The sequence below is a fragment of the Canis aureus genome, chromosome 4, assembly GCF_053574225.1.
Source record: "Canis aureus isolate CA01 chromosome 4, VMU_Caureus_v.1.0, whole genome shotgun sequence".
In the NCBI taxonomy this organism is placed as follows: domain Eukaryota; kingdom Metazoa; phylum Chordata; class Mammalia; order Carnivora; family Canidae; genus Canis; species Canis aureus.
This window is the reverse complement of record NC_135614.1, coordinates 38,526,662-38,539,817: the sequence shown is the minus strand read 5'-3', so window position 1 is coordinate 38,539,817 and position 13,156 is coordinate 38,526,662. Positions and strand designations below refer to the sequence as shown.

The following is a 13,156-nucleotide window of genomic DNA, read 5'->3' as shown; positions in this document are numbered from 1 at the left end:
GACCGGGAGGGAGACAGGCAAACGGGAGGAACACCAGCCCTTCATTGGGGGAAGAGGGCAATTTTCAGACAAGCCAGCCAGCAAAGGCCCTCCGAGTGTGGACATGGGTGTGGAGCAGGGCTGGGGTGGGGTCTCTGGTGCACAGCTGAGCAGGAGGGGGTGATGAGAAATCATGTCTGGTTGGAGAACTAGGGAAAGATCAGAGGAGGAAAGGATTTCAACAGGCAGAGCAGGGGCAGCTGTCCAGTTGGAAGAGCACAGACAGAGGAAGGGAAGGTATGGGTGGGTCAGGTGAGGTGGGGCTGGCCCCACACCTGCCATGTGGCACAGACACGGACAGGTGGGCCCTTCCTCTGCCACAGTGCTGGTCTCCCCAGAGCTTCCTGTGCTAACAACCTCCTTTTCATTCAGGTTTCAGCTCCAACCTTACCTCCTCAGATGCCTGACCTGACCACCGCAATTTAATACCCTCCACCACCCTCTCCTTGTCATAATTCCATCACATCACTCCATTTTATGTTTGCCATAAAACTCCAGGTTCTCTTGTTCCAAGTATTTGTTGACCTATGTATGAGAGGTGAGCTCTGTCAGGCCAGCAACCTGCAGGGTGGTTCCCCGCAGCCCCTCACTTGTGAGAACAGTGCAGGCATTGTTGGAGGGCTAAATGATTGCACACAACACACTCTGGAGACATCCTTGCTCAACACTCCCCTCCTTGCTTGCAGTCCCCACCAAATTGCACGAATGTCTGTGATTTCTGCTCTGTGGCTGCCTTCCACGTTTCTCTCTCAGAGCAAGTTCATATTGGAAAATTCTAAAGGAGGTGAGCTTCAGACTCAGACTTGGGGCTGAATGTGACCTAGGGCAGGTAATTTTGCCCCTCTGGCCTCCATTCTCTCATCCACGAATTGGGGCTTTAGAATCACAAGGAATCCTTGAGGATGGTTTCAAGTAAAATTAATTGAGTCAAGTGTTGGATGCTGGGGACATACTGGGCACTTGAGAATGGCTCTGTCCCTTCATAAGGGAGGAACCTATGAGCTGTATCTTCTCACACGTGTGCCCAATCAGGACTGCTATGGGACACAGGGCTGGCATCTTCCACTAAGGCGTCTGGGCCTGGAATGCATTCAAAGTGACCCTGGCAGATGAGAACGTTGGTCTCTGAGCCAAAAACCAGGTGTGTCGCTTGGCACCCAGGAAGGAGGAACAAACCTCCCCACAAGCCAGATGGTGAACCTGGTTTTGGCGTCTAAAAATGGAGATCGGGTGCTGGTAGTGGGAGGGGAAGTGGCAAACTCAAATTCTTTACCAGTCAGGTAGTTCATAAAAATGAGTGAAGTGGATGAGACGAACATGATAGGGAGGGAAAGCGACTGTCGCTAACCGGAATCAAATGAGAGAAAATTAAACCTTGTGTTAGCACATTAAACATCTCCATAGGCCAAATTTAACAGGAGGGCCACGACTTTGCAAACCTCGAGATTGTAAATAGTGTCTTAATTCAGTCAAAAGGGTTCTGAGATTCTGGCATCTGCACGTTAATTCAGAGAATCTGGGCCCACCGGTTTGTTCTCCCTACACACACGTCTGCCAGCTGCCTCCTACTTCCAGAAACTGGTCGCACACTGCAAGCCAAGGTGACCCGAGTGCCCGGTCTCCCGCAGCGTTCAAGGCCTACGGGGCCTGGCACCATCTCTCGCCCCCGGCGACTCCGACTCGGGGAAGGACGAAGCGCTAACACCTGGGGGTTGATTAAATAGAGCCAGCTCTTTCCAGCCTTGGGGCTCAAGGCCGAGGCAGCGCTAAAGTCGGAAAGGAGGTCGCACCCGGAGAACAGCGGATGACGTCTTGCGCAGACTAGACGGGGGCCTCTGCGGCAAAACAAAGCGAGGTTCCCGCGAGGGCGGGGGCGGGGGCGGGCCTCTATGGGAGCCGGGTTAGAGAGCCGGGGCGGCAGGGGCGGCCCTAGCGCGGCAGGGCGGGGGCGGGGCCTGTCACCGGCGGGGGCGGAGCTTCGGCGCGTGGGGCGCCTCGACGCGGAGCAGGACGGCTTCGTCCCCGTGCCGGAGGCGGGGCCCTGCGGCGTCCCCGCCCCCTCCTTCCCCACACCTAGGCGGTGTCGGGGGCCCTCTAGTGCCGAACCTTATGTGCTCGGGGCTCCTGGCCGGCTGGCCGGGTTTCCGCGGACCCTCGCCCACCTCAGCCCCGCAAACCTTCTGACGCCTTTCCGGGAGGGGTGGAGCCCGGGTTGCCCGAGCTCTGCCTCCTTCTGAGGCCACTGCCCATTCCCTGCCCCCCGGATTGGTCTTTCCGATGGTCAGGTGTGCGCAGCGGTGTGCGCCTGTAAACGTTCTGCCTGCGCGTCGCAGGGTCTTTCAGGGCCCCCGCTGCCGGTTTCCGAGGGCTCCTCCGCGGCGCGCGTGGAACTGAGAGCGCGCGTGTCTGCACGTGCCGGTCGGCCTGCGTGCATGCGTGTCTGCATGTGCGCGCCTGCCAGGGGGCGTACACTGGGCTGGCGCATAAGGACCGGTGTACGCGCACACGTGGCTGCGCGTGCGTTGTCATCCGAGCCCCTGGTCTGCGGGAGGTGGGAGCCCGTCCACCCTGCAATGCGGCGCCGGGCTTCCGTTGCCCTCGCACCCCCAGCGGACGCCTTGTGGTCCAGCAGGTGGCGCCGGAGGCCACCGTCACGCCTCCTAGCCAACAGCAATTCCCAGCCCGGGGGTAGACCCTCTCCCCCCAAGTCATTCCGGGGTGGTGGCGATGGGGATAGGAGCTGGGGAAACTGAGGCCGGAGGTGGTCAGTCTTGTACCTGGGCTGAGGGTGCCAGGCCCCAAAAAGCCGAGCAGTCTGGGACCCGGAAGCCCGTCGTCAGCCCCCCTCCCCCCTCCCCCGCCCCTCCCCCTCCCAACCCTGCCTTGCCTGGCGGCGGCAGGTACAGACAGATTGGCTTTATTCGTGGACACGCGGAGCGGGGAGGCGCCCGGGCCCTCCCACCCAGGACACGCTCACACGGGGGGTGGGGGACTCTCCATGCCACAATCACGACACACGACGCCCGCGTTCGGACTGGGCAGGCTGAGGGAGGGGACATGGCACAGCCTGGCTCCTGGCTTTGGCTAAAAAAAAAAAGATTCTTGGGGTCGTTGTGAGAGTGGGGTGGGAGGCTCTGGGGCTATCCGGGGGGCCCTCTGAGCCTCTTTTGGGATTGTGTTGGGTGGGGAGCCGTCGCTTTCTGTCTTCGTTTAAAAATACATAGAACATGCTACATCCGCGCAGACGTTGGACGGGATGGGGTGGGGAGGGGGCAACATAGGTGGGGCGAGGCCACCAGCCACGGCCGTAGCCCCGGCCCTGTCCACGCCCCAGGGTTGGACGCGGGAGGGTAGGACAGACAGATGGACAGACACCAACACAGGCTCCAAGGGGGCGCCTCGGAGCAAAGGAAGATCTCGCGTTTGAGGGGGAAGGGGTAGAAGGACAACCCTGGCTCTGGGGGCCTGGGCAGGGGACAGGGAGGGGATTGTGCTGCTGGTGGGGGGCCGTCGTGGACCCTTACGCCTCTGGCTCATACTCCTGATACTCCTCCTGCATCAGAGGGATGGGGTGGAGTGGGGAAGAGCAAAAGAGGAAGGGGTTGGAGACCCAAGTGGCCAGATTCTGGCCCTGAGACTCCTCCCCCTCAAGGAGGAACAGTGCATGCCCCTCTCCCTGGGCAGGGGAGGAACCTGGAAGGTGGGGACAGCTGGGACTTTCCTGGGCAGGGTTGCCTGGGGCCCAGTGCTAGGCCCCACCTGTCCTCCCTCTCTGCTGCCACCTCCTAGGGCCTGGGGTTCTAGAAAATGGGGGTGCCAAGTTCCCTGGCCCAACCCTATCTTACGGGGGACCTCCCACCCCAGCTGGGGATGGTGGCAATCTTCTGGATGCCCAAAGCCCGACCCAGCCCTGCCACCCCTCACCTGGGGTGGTTCCTCATAACTTTCCCCTTCTGGCTCCATCAGGGGCTCGATCAGCGGCTCCTCAGCAGCTTCCTGGGCCACTTCCTCTGGCTGCCGGCAGAGAAGGGACAGGGCCATGAGGGCAGCTGAGGATGCTCCCCAAATTCCTACCCTGGGAAGCTTTAAGTTGATTGGAGGAAGGCTAGGCTTTGTTGGCAGTACAACCAGAATGTTTAATTAAATTGTTTATTTGGAGTGCCTTGGAAGTGGAATGAAGGTATGAGGGGTGAAATCCCCCTAGATCACCATGAAGCTGGGGGTGGCGAGGGGAAGCTGAACTCTCCACATCCCTCTCCTCAGCACCTGGTAGCCTCCTGTACTTCCATCATGTGGACTGGATGGGATAGGGAAATAGTACACTAAATCCCTGATTTATCCCTCCCTGCCTTGTGTCAGGCTCTGCTGGGCATCAGGACCCCAGAGATAACCCTGGAGGCTCCTCTGGGCTGCAGGGAGACGGAAGCTCTGAGACAAGGCTGGGCAGGAGCTCTGAGCTATTCCCCTGCCACCTTCCACCCATCCCTCCCCCAGGGTCCTATGTGGCCTGGTTTCTTCAGCTGTTGCTATTTTAAGATAAGCTGGAAGCAACAGCTCATGGTGTTGCTTGGATGTGTGAGCTAAGACTCTCCCCTCCCCACTGCATCTGCTGCCCAGACGGGTGCAGGCCAGCAGGCACACAAGTAGGGAGGCTGTCAGACACATGGCCAGACACCTGCAGGTAAGCACACGTATGTGCCCAAACACGAGACTGAGCTAGCTGCATAGGGCATGCACAATAACCATGCATGGCTGCACATGGCCATGTGTGGGCTGGCACACTCCTGGACCCTTGAGGGGGATCTGTAGGTAGAGGGGCATACCACCTTCCCATTTTCCACATATAACCACTGTTCCTCTCTGCTGGGCAGAGATAAGAATCTTGGGAGCCTGGGGGGCTAGCCCCAAGAAGGCCTGCCTGCCTGACCACCTCTGTGGTCTCGTTGCCTTACCCCCATCCAGGCAGCTTCAGTTCCTGCACATTAGCAGTGTAGGTGGGCATGGTGGGCACAGGAGTGTACAGCCCCTGACCTGGCTCATTTCCCCTGGTGCACAGATGGGCACACCAAGGCCTAGGAGGTGGGGAAATGTTAGTTTGCCCAAAGCCACCCAGGATTCAAAATTCCAGCTTGAGCACATTGTTTGGAAATGACCCGAATGTCCAACAACAGTAGAACAGAGGTGTGCACTATGGCTCATCACAGGATGGATGCCCCACAGCGAGAGAGGAGAATGGTGGCGCCTCCCAAGCACTTGAATGCTACACGGTTGAGTGAAAGCATCTGGGGACAGAAGAGTGTGTACGTGGTAATAACAATATCTATGGAGTTAAATAATACCTAGCTCATCCATGGAGACAGAAGTCAAGAAGCCATGACCCTTGGTTGGGGAGGCAGAGCCAGGACAAAGGTGAGGTAAAGAAGGCGTCCACTCTCAGGGCCAATCAAACGAGACGCCAGAGTGAGAGTCCCCCTCATTTTGTGCCCCAGACACCTCACTCATCTTACCCTAGTCTTGGCCCCGGGGGTTAGGGACTGGACAGAGGTCTATAGCAGACTAAGGTGCTTGTGTTCTGTGTCTTGACATGAGTGCTGGTTATGTGGGGGGTTCGCTCTGAAAATTTCATCCAGATGTGTGCTTTCTGGACGTATGTTGTACTTTAATAAAAAGTTTACTTAAAAAACATCACAGTCTGCCACTAGCTGCTTGCCACCAGGTCAGTCACTTCATCTCTGAACTCAGCTGCCTCAGATGGGAAACGTGATGGTGCAGTCTGCTCTGTAGGTAGAGAGGGCCCCATAATCATGCACGTGAGCAGGCTGAGGGTGAGGACACTCAGAAATGTGCACCCTGCCCTTGCGTGGGTTCCCCATGGCTGGTAGCTCCAAAGGGCTGCTGTTCAAATAGTAAATCCATGATCTTGAACTCCCTTGAGAGGTGTCAGGAGAGCTGGTAGGAAGAAGGAGGCCTGAGAGAAATGGTTCTGTGCAAAGGCCCCTTGAGGCTGACAGCTGAGGCTCAGAGGCTCAGATCTGCCTTTCACTGCACCTCAGATCCCAGCTCGGGGCCTGGCCCTGTGGTGGTTCCCAGCAACTCTGCTGACATATACCTGAGCTTATCCTCCCAGGCACCTTCTTAGAGAGGCAGGCAAGTCACTTTACCTCTCTGGGCCTCAGTTCCTTCATCTATAAAATGGACAGGTTGTAGTACCTTCTTCCCAGAGACATTGTAAATATTCAGTGAGTTACTCCATGTAACGTGTCTAGAACACTGCCTGCCCATACAAGAGCTCAATGAATGAGAGCAATCCCTGGAACAGTGATAATAAATGGGAAGTCACACAGCTGGTAAAATGCATATCCAGGCCTTGAGCCAGAACTTCTGAGCCGAGTCTCGGACTTCTCACAGGGGAAAGGATCAGTTGTGTAAAATGCCTGCAGTGAAGGATGGTGTGGGGTCTCCTCCACAGCCCAGTGGATACATTCATGCAGAATGTACATAATCTCCCAAACCAAAAGTTAAAGGAGCCAGGACAAATCTGTGTCTGCCCCACAGAGGCAGTCTGTACTTGTATGTGGACAGACACCCAGCACCTCACAGGAGGAATGTCTGGCAGACTAGAGGCCCACAGAGTGCACCATCATGGTGCTACACTTCCATGCACACCTGTGGTCACATGAGCCCCTGGGGGCAGACATGGATCACTCATAGGATCACAGGGCCATCATCGCTCACTAAGCACTCAGAGTATGCAAGCCAGGCCCTTTGCATCAGTGGTTCTCAAAGTGTGGTCCTTGGACCTGTAGCATCAGCATCACTTGGGTACCTGTGTGAAAAGCAGACTCTCAGGTCCCATCTCAAACCTACTTAGAAATTCTAGGGATGCAGCCAACCATCTGTATTTTAATCTGACCTCCTGATGATTCTGATGCACGTGTAAATTTTGAGAACCTCTGATCTATATATTATATCTAATCTGCTTAAGAGCCCTATTGTGTTCATTTTCAGTCATATAGGCAAAGAAGCAGGCTCAGAGATGTGAGAGAATCTGCCCAAGATCACATAGTCAGGATCTAGTGGAGTTGGCATTCAAATCCAACTATGTGGCACTTCAGAGTTCACAGCTCTTATGCTGTAGTGTGTCCTAATGAAGGTGTCTGCCTTCATGCACATGTGGGTAGCTACCACCACTCCCCTGGGGGAACGTGCCTGTACAAATATGTGATGCACAACTCACCCTTCCCCCATGGCCCACACTTGCTCATGCCTGCCTCAGGGCTTTTACCTATGCCATCCTACTGCTTGAAATACAATTCTCACATGACTTGTCTCATCCCTTGGGTGTCAGTTCAAATGTCACCTCATCAGAGAAGCCCTCCCAACTATAGTAGTCCCCTTACTCACTCACTCTCTATCATATCACCTTTATCTTTTCTTCATAGCATTTATCCCCTGTCTGAAACCATCTCATGTATTGGCTGACTTTTTACTATCTTCTCCCACTACAGTGTCAGCTCCATGAACCTAGGAACTTATTCACTGTGGCAACTCCTAGAATAATTCCTCTCTAGTATGGATACTTACTGAATGACAAGAAATCAGTGACAAGCAGATGTGGCCCCAAGTGGTGCAGGTCACACTCACAAGCGGGATACATGTATACAGCCAGACCTGGGTCACAGTGACAGGGAGCACCACACTCATACATACCGTGCAAATTCATTCTGAGCTGAGTCTAACAGAGCATTGCAGAACATGAGGCAAAGTGTGCCTCAGGCTGGTTGGGGCGGGGAGGGGGAGAGAGCCTTTATGGGTAGTGCATTTATGGGTGTGCCTGGCACGTGTGTATGTGCATATGTGCATGTGTGTATGTCAAGAGGATAGCTCACCTTCAGATCAGCAGGGAATTCCTCCTTCTTCACCAAGCCTGTGGCTGCCGCAATGTTCCCAGCCCCAGAGAACACAGCTCCTCCCAGATGGGACGCCTGCTCCTTGGTTTTTTCAGCCACTGGAGCAGGGAGAGGATTGGGGAAGGGGGTGGGGGGCTAAGGTGAAGCAGACAGATGCATCTTCTCTCCCTCGTGGTGTCCCAGGGCTTGCCTCTCTCACAGAGCATACTCTCAGGAATCCACCCCCACCGCCCACGCTCCAGATCCCAGACAGATCTCCAGCCCGGGGTGAGGGAAGGGGGCTGTGCCCAGCTGGGCTGGTACCTGAGGCCACTCCTTGTACCACCCCCTCTCGAGTCTTGCTTCCTGCAGGGACAAAAAGGAGCACACATAAGGACTCTGAGTTGAGGGAACAGACTCTGGGAGCACTGTGGCTACAGAGCCTCCAGAGGGACTCAGCTGGCAGTGGGCATCCTGGCCCCATCACTGCCTCCTTGGGTCCCCAAATCCCACAGGTGCCCCTCTCATCACTGCACGGAGCCCTCCACACCTGCTTCCTAAGGACTTTGAGTTCTTCCCCACTGTCTGCCCCTCCTCCACCTGAAATGATACCCACACCCTCTGGGATGTTGCCTGGGAGCCAGCAAATGCAAAGCACATTTCCTTGAACTCTCAGCCCAGGGTGAGCAGGTGAGGGTGGCAGTGAGGGTGGAGCTGGGTCGAGGGGTATATATTTGGAAAGGTTCCTCTGGTGCCCTGACTGCCCACATCCCACCTATGGACACTCACACCCAGCAGCACCCCCACTCCATTTCTTCTAAAGACTCTTCTAACTGGGGTGTGAATTCCCCCTTGTGGCCAAAGTGAGGAGTGTCTCAGGTTTATGACGGGGTCTGAGGGTGGCAGACACTCATGGCACTGGCTAGGTCTTCTCAGAAGGGTAGCTGCTGGGGAGGCAAGATGGCCTGATCTGAGGGGAGGGGCAGGAGCCCTCAGGGTAGTGGGGAGTCTCCTATCTTGAGGATGTGGCAATGCACAACAGTTGTAGACCCCAAAATGGGTAAATGGGTGTCTGCACGGGCTGAGGCTGGTGGAAGAAGAGGACAGCATGGGAAGGCAGGACTCTCCAGGCTATGGCCAGCCAAATTGAGATGGTGGGGTAGGCTGCATGGCACTCCACCATTCCTCCCACTAACATTTGTTGGCACCTGCTCTGTGCTGGGTCTTGGGCCAACGGCTCACTGTCAGATGGGGGTAAGAGAAGAGCATATTTGGTGCCCTGGACCTCAAGTAGTGGGGAGAGGACTTCCAGCCTCCAAGGGGACATGATGGGGGAGGGGCACTCCTGGGCCTTGACAGATGAGGGGTAGGTGGATATGCAGAAAGGAGACTGGGGAGGGCACAGGAAGCCATGCAGACAGGGCACCTTTCTGGGCCTGCACAGAGCACATCAGAGCTGCCTGTGCCTGGAGAGATGGAAACATGGACCGAGGAGAACCATGAATGGCACTGAGTTACAGGCTACAGAAAGCTGAGGCTTTAATGCTTAGGAACTGGGGCCCGTTGGTGGTTTCTGGGTAGGAAGAGGAGCAGGAGGTACCAGGCTAAAGGGAAGGGGTTGCTTTGAGTCCGTCAGCAGGGAGACTGTGTCAGGGTGCCAGGAATACACAGGAGTGAAAGGGCTGGGTCGGGGGAGGCAGGAGGGAGGCCAGAGTTGGGGTGTGGCAGGTGTGGGCTCAAGCCTCTGCCTTGTCCCCATCACCTAGGCCCTAGTTCCAGCCACCCTCGTCTGCTGGCTATTCAACGGCCTCCCTGCATATGGCCTTTCTCCAGAGGCCTGTGGAACCTTCCTATACTGAGGTCAGATCATATCAGTCCCTAGCCTACGATCTCTCATGGCAATTGTAACGATCCTTTGCCCTGGCCAGCAAGCACCACCCCCCCCCTTCAAGAGCTGGCCCTTGCCCAGTTTTCTGATCTCATCCATCACCACAGCTTCCTGCCCTCTGCTCTCCAGCTCTATCTCCTTCAGCCTTTTTCTGCTTCCTCCAACTCCTTTCCTCCACCCAGTTCCTTATTCTTTGGGGTTCGGTTCCAATGCCACCTTCTTTGATTACCCTACTGCAGTGGTCCCCATCCCAGCCACCGGATGTCAGATTCCACTATTGGAATGATCTGTATCACAATCAGGAGAGTCAGCACCTACTAGCACATAGTAAGAAGTCAATAAATATTTTTCAAGTTACCACAATCCTAAATCTGCCACAACTCTGGGGCAAGTTAATCAGCCCTCTTCCACCCACAGAAAGGATAATCCTGCCTACTCCACACCAGTAAACCCTGAATCACCACCATATAAATTCAGTAATTGTCAGTTTGGGGCTTTGCATCCCCTGATGTGAATGGCCCTGCAGGATCCCTCTCCTTTCACACTTAGGGTGAGAGATTTTAATCACTGGGCCTTTCTCTTCACACAGCTGGAAGCTGCAAGGAGGAGGGACCCAGAGGAGGGACAAAAATAGGCATCCAGAGGCAGGAAGACCCTAAAAGCAGCTCTGTCTGACGTGGCCGTGGCCATAGCCATAGCCGTAGCAGGAAAGGGGCAAAGGGGCAGCCCCGATAACACAGGAGGAAGGACCTCCCAGGACAGGGGTTCTGGAGTCCATAAAGCTTGGCTCCAGTTCCAGCTTCAGATCTCAGCAGCTGTGTGACCTTGAGCACTGTAGTTAAACCTCTGGGAGCCCCACTTTTCTTGGTCTGTGGAATGGGCAGGGCATATGAAGTGAGGTAACGGACGTTAGGGCATTTCCCAGGGTACTTGGTAAAGAGTAAGGGCTCAACACCAGGTAACTAGTAATCACATGAAGAATAGGAAGAAGAAGGCTATCTGCTTTGACCAATGCATGGGTCCTGGCTTTTCATCTGAACCCCACTCTCACCAACTCCCCCCCCCCCCCTCCACTGACCCAGGCTTCCTTCAGCTGGCTGTGTCCCCAGTGACCCCTGCTGACCTCGCCCCATCTGCTGACTCATATTCTCCGGCCCGGATGCCTCCCCCGCCAACTCCCTCCCTCCAAAGACCCTGGCCCCACTCCCTCGAAGGACACCCGAACCCTGCTGAGCCTTGCCCCTTGCCCACCGACATAGAGGACGCCCTCCTTGGTCTTCTCCGCGGCCTCGGTGACCCCCTGTTTGGTTTTCTCCGCGGCGGCCACGACGCCCTCCTTGGCCATGGACAGGCCCTTCATGAACACGTCCATCCCGGCGGCCTGCGGAGGGCGAACACACGGGCACCGCTGCGCTGGCCCCGCACCCTGACCCCAGTCCTTCCCCCGGGGACGCCGGTGCCCCCTCGCCTCCCTCCTGAGGCCCGAGCGCCCTTCAGGGCTGGGAGATCCCTCCGGTCTTACCCCCTCCCCAGCGGGAGGCCACAGGGCCGCAGCGAGTCCCAGCGTCCTTGAAACCCGGGGACGCGGGAGGAGCCACTGCCTCGGTCACCCCCGGCCCTGCAACCTGCAGCCCCGCGGAACCCGGGTGCTGGGCTCGGCGCGAAGCCCTGGGACCTGCCCGTACACACACGGCAGGGTCACAAGACTACACACAAACATTCCCCACCGACACGCTCACGTGCACATACAGGACACGCAGACGTTCAAACGCGCACGGACACCCGGACACACACGAACACAGGGGCGCGGGCGCACGTCCACGCGGCCACCCGGGCAGTTGCAGACACAGAGCGGCAGTCGCCCGAACACCCCAGGGCACACGCTGACGCGCACCTGCCGGAGCCCTCTCTCCGTCTCCGCTCCCAGCCTCTCCCCCATCCCGCCCAGTCCCCTCTCCCTCCGCAGCCCCTTCTCCAACCCCGGCGTCCGGGGCGCGGCGCCTCACCTGGGAGCTGGGCCCGGGCTGGGGCTGGGGCTGGGGCTGGGGCTGGGGCAGCGGCTGCGGCTGCGGCGGGCGGACGCAGGAGCTCGGCTAGGCCGGGCTGCGGTGGGCTCGGCTCGGGATGGATGGGGAAGCGCCGCCTCGCAGGCGTGCAGGTCGGTCGGCAGCAGGCGGGGCGCGGGCCCTGAGCCGGGGCGCAGCGGAGGTGCCCGGGCCTTCGGTGCGTCGCCAGCCACGGATCGCGCCTTGCGCCCTGCTCGCTCGCACGCTCGGGCTCCGGTTCCCGCTCGGGCGCTGCGGCAGCTCTGAGCTCAGCGCCCCCTCTGGCGGCCGCGCCGCCCCCTCAGCCTGACTGACAGGGGGCGGGGAGGATGACATCTCCGCGGAACCCGCTAGCCTCCCAGGCCCGCCCCCGACGCGCCACTGGGGGACCCCTGGGCATCAGACTCGCGTCCTGCTCCCAAAAGCCTAATCGGGGGAGGGGGGGCAACGCGTAGTGCCAAGAGTAGGGAGGAAATATTGCCGGCAGTTGGCTTTGGGGTTCAAATGGGTTTGAATCTCAGCTATGCTTTTTATTAACTGCGGGGCCTTCCTTTCTGAATGCTAGTTTCTTTTTCTGTAAAATAATGGATGATTCGCTCAACGAGTGTTGATTGAGCATATAGACAGGTGCCAGGCAGGTTTGATTCTGGAGACAGTGGAAAAGGAAAAAAAAGTCCCTGCCCTTGGGGAGTTTACAATGATGTTTGTGTGTGCGCAGAAATGTGACATAGGACCGAAAACAAAAGTATCAACACTAAAACCTAACGAGGTTGTTTCAGCTTGTGCGGAGTGTTATGAACATAATGGAATGGTGATGTAACAGAACGACTAGAGGAGGGTACTTGAGAGTCCCCAAAGAAGGCTTGTGTGAGGAGGCCAGTGGGAGCAGAGACCCCAGAGAGGCACCCAGGCCAATAGGGGCAAGATCCATAGAGAGGGACCTGCAAGTGCAAAGGCCCTGAAACAGGATTGCGCTTAGGCACAGATGAAAGGAAGTGCAGCTGGAGAGCCAGGGGTGAGTGAGAAGAATGTGGACAAGACTGCTTTTGTGTGTGTGGTTATGGTGGGGATTGTCAAATTGCCATAGAATGCCAGGAACACATAAGCCCTCAGTTGAAGCGATGACAGAATTATGTCCCAAAAGCTATGGGATTCCAGAGGAAGGTGACTTTGGCAGCTTAGGGGAGTCAGGGAAGTCTACACAGAGGAAGTGACATCTGCACTGCGTCTCATGGAAGAAGTAAGCTTTTACCTGGCACATAGTCAGAAAGGGTACTTTAGGCTGTGGGTATAGC

The 13,156-nt window shown here is 56.9% G+C and overlaps 1 protein-coding gene across 1 annotated transcript; it reads right to left on the bottom strand.

Annotated features, from left to right (window-relative positions):
* Positions 1 to 2,940: 2,940 nt before the first annotated feature.
* On the bottom strand, positions 2,941 to 12,132 carry SNCB (synuclein beta). The gene is made up of 6 exons (XM_077895449.1): positions 11,823 to 12,132; positions 11,068 to 11,197; positions 8,253 to 8,294; positions 7,929 to 8,047; positions 3,964 to 4,053; positions 2,941 to 3,592 (listed from the first exon to the last, which is right to left on the bottom strand). Exons 2-6 carry the CDS (start codon positions 11,186 to 11,188, stop codon positions 3,560 to 3,562), a joined length of 405 nt encoding a protein of 134 aa, XP_077751575.1. The 5' UTR covers positions 11,189 to 11,197; positions 11,823 to 12,132; the 3' UTR covers positions 2,941 to 3,559.
* Positions 12,133 to 13,156: the final 1,024 nt, after the last annotated feature.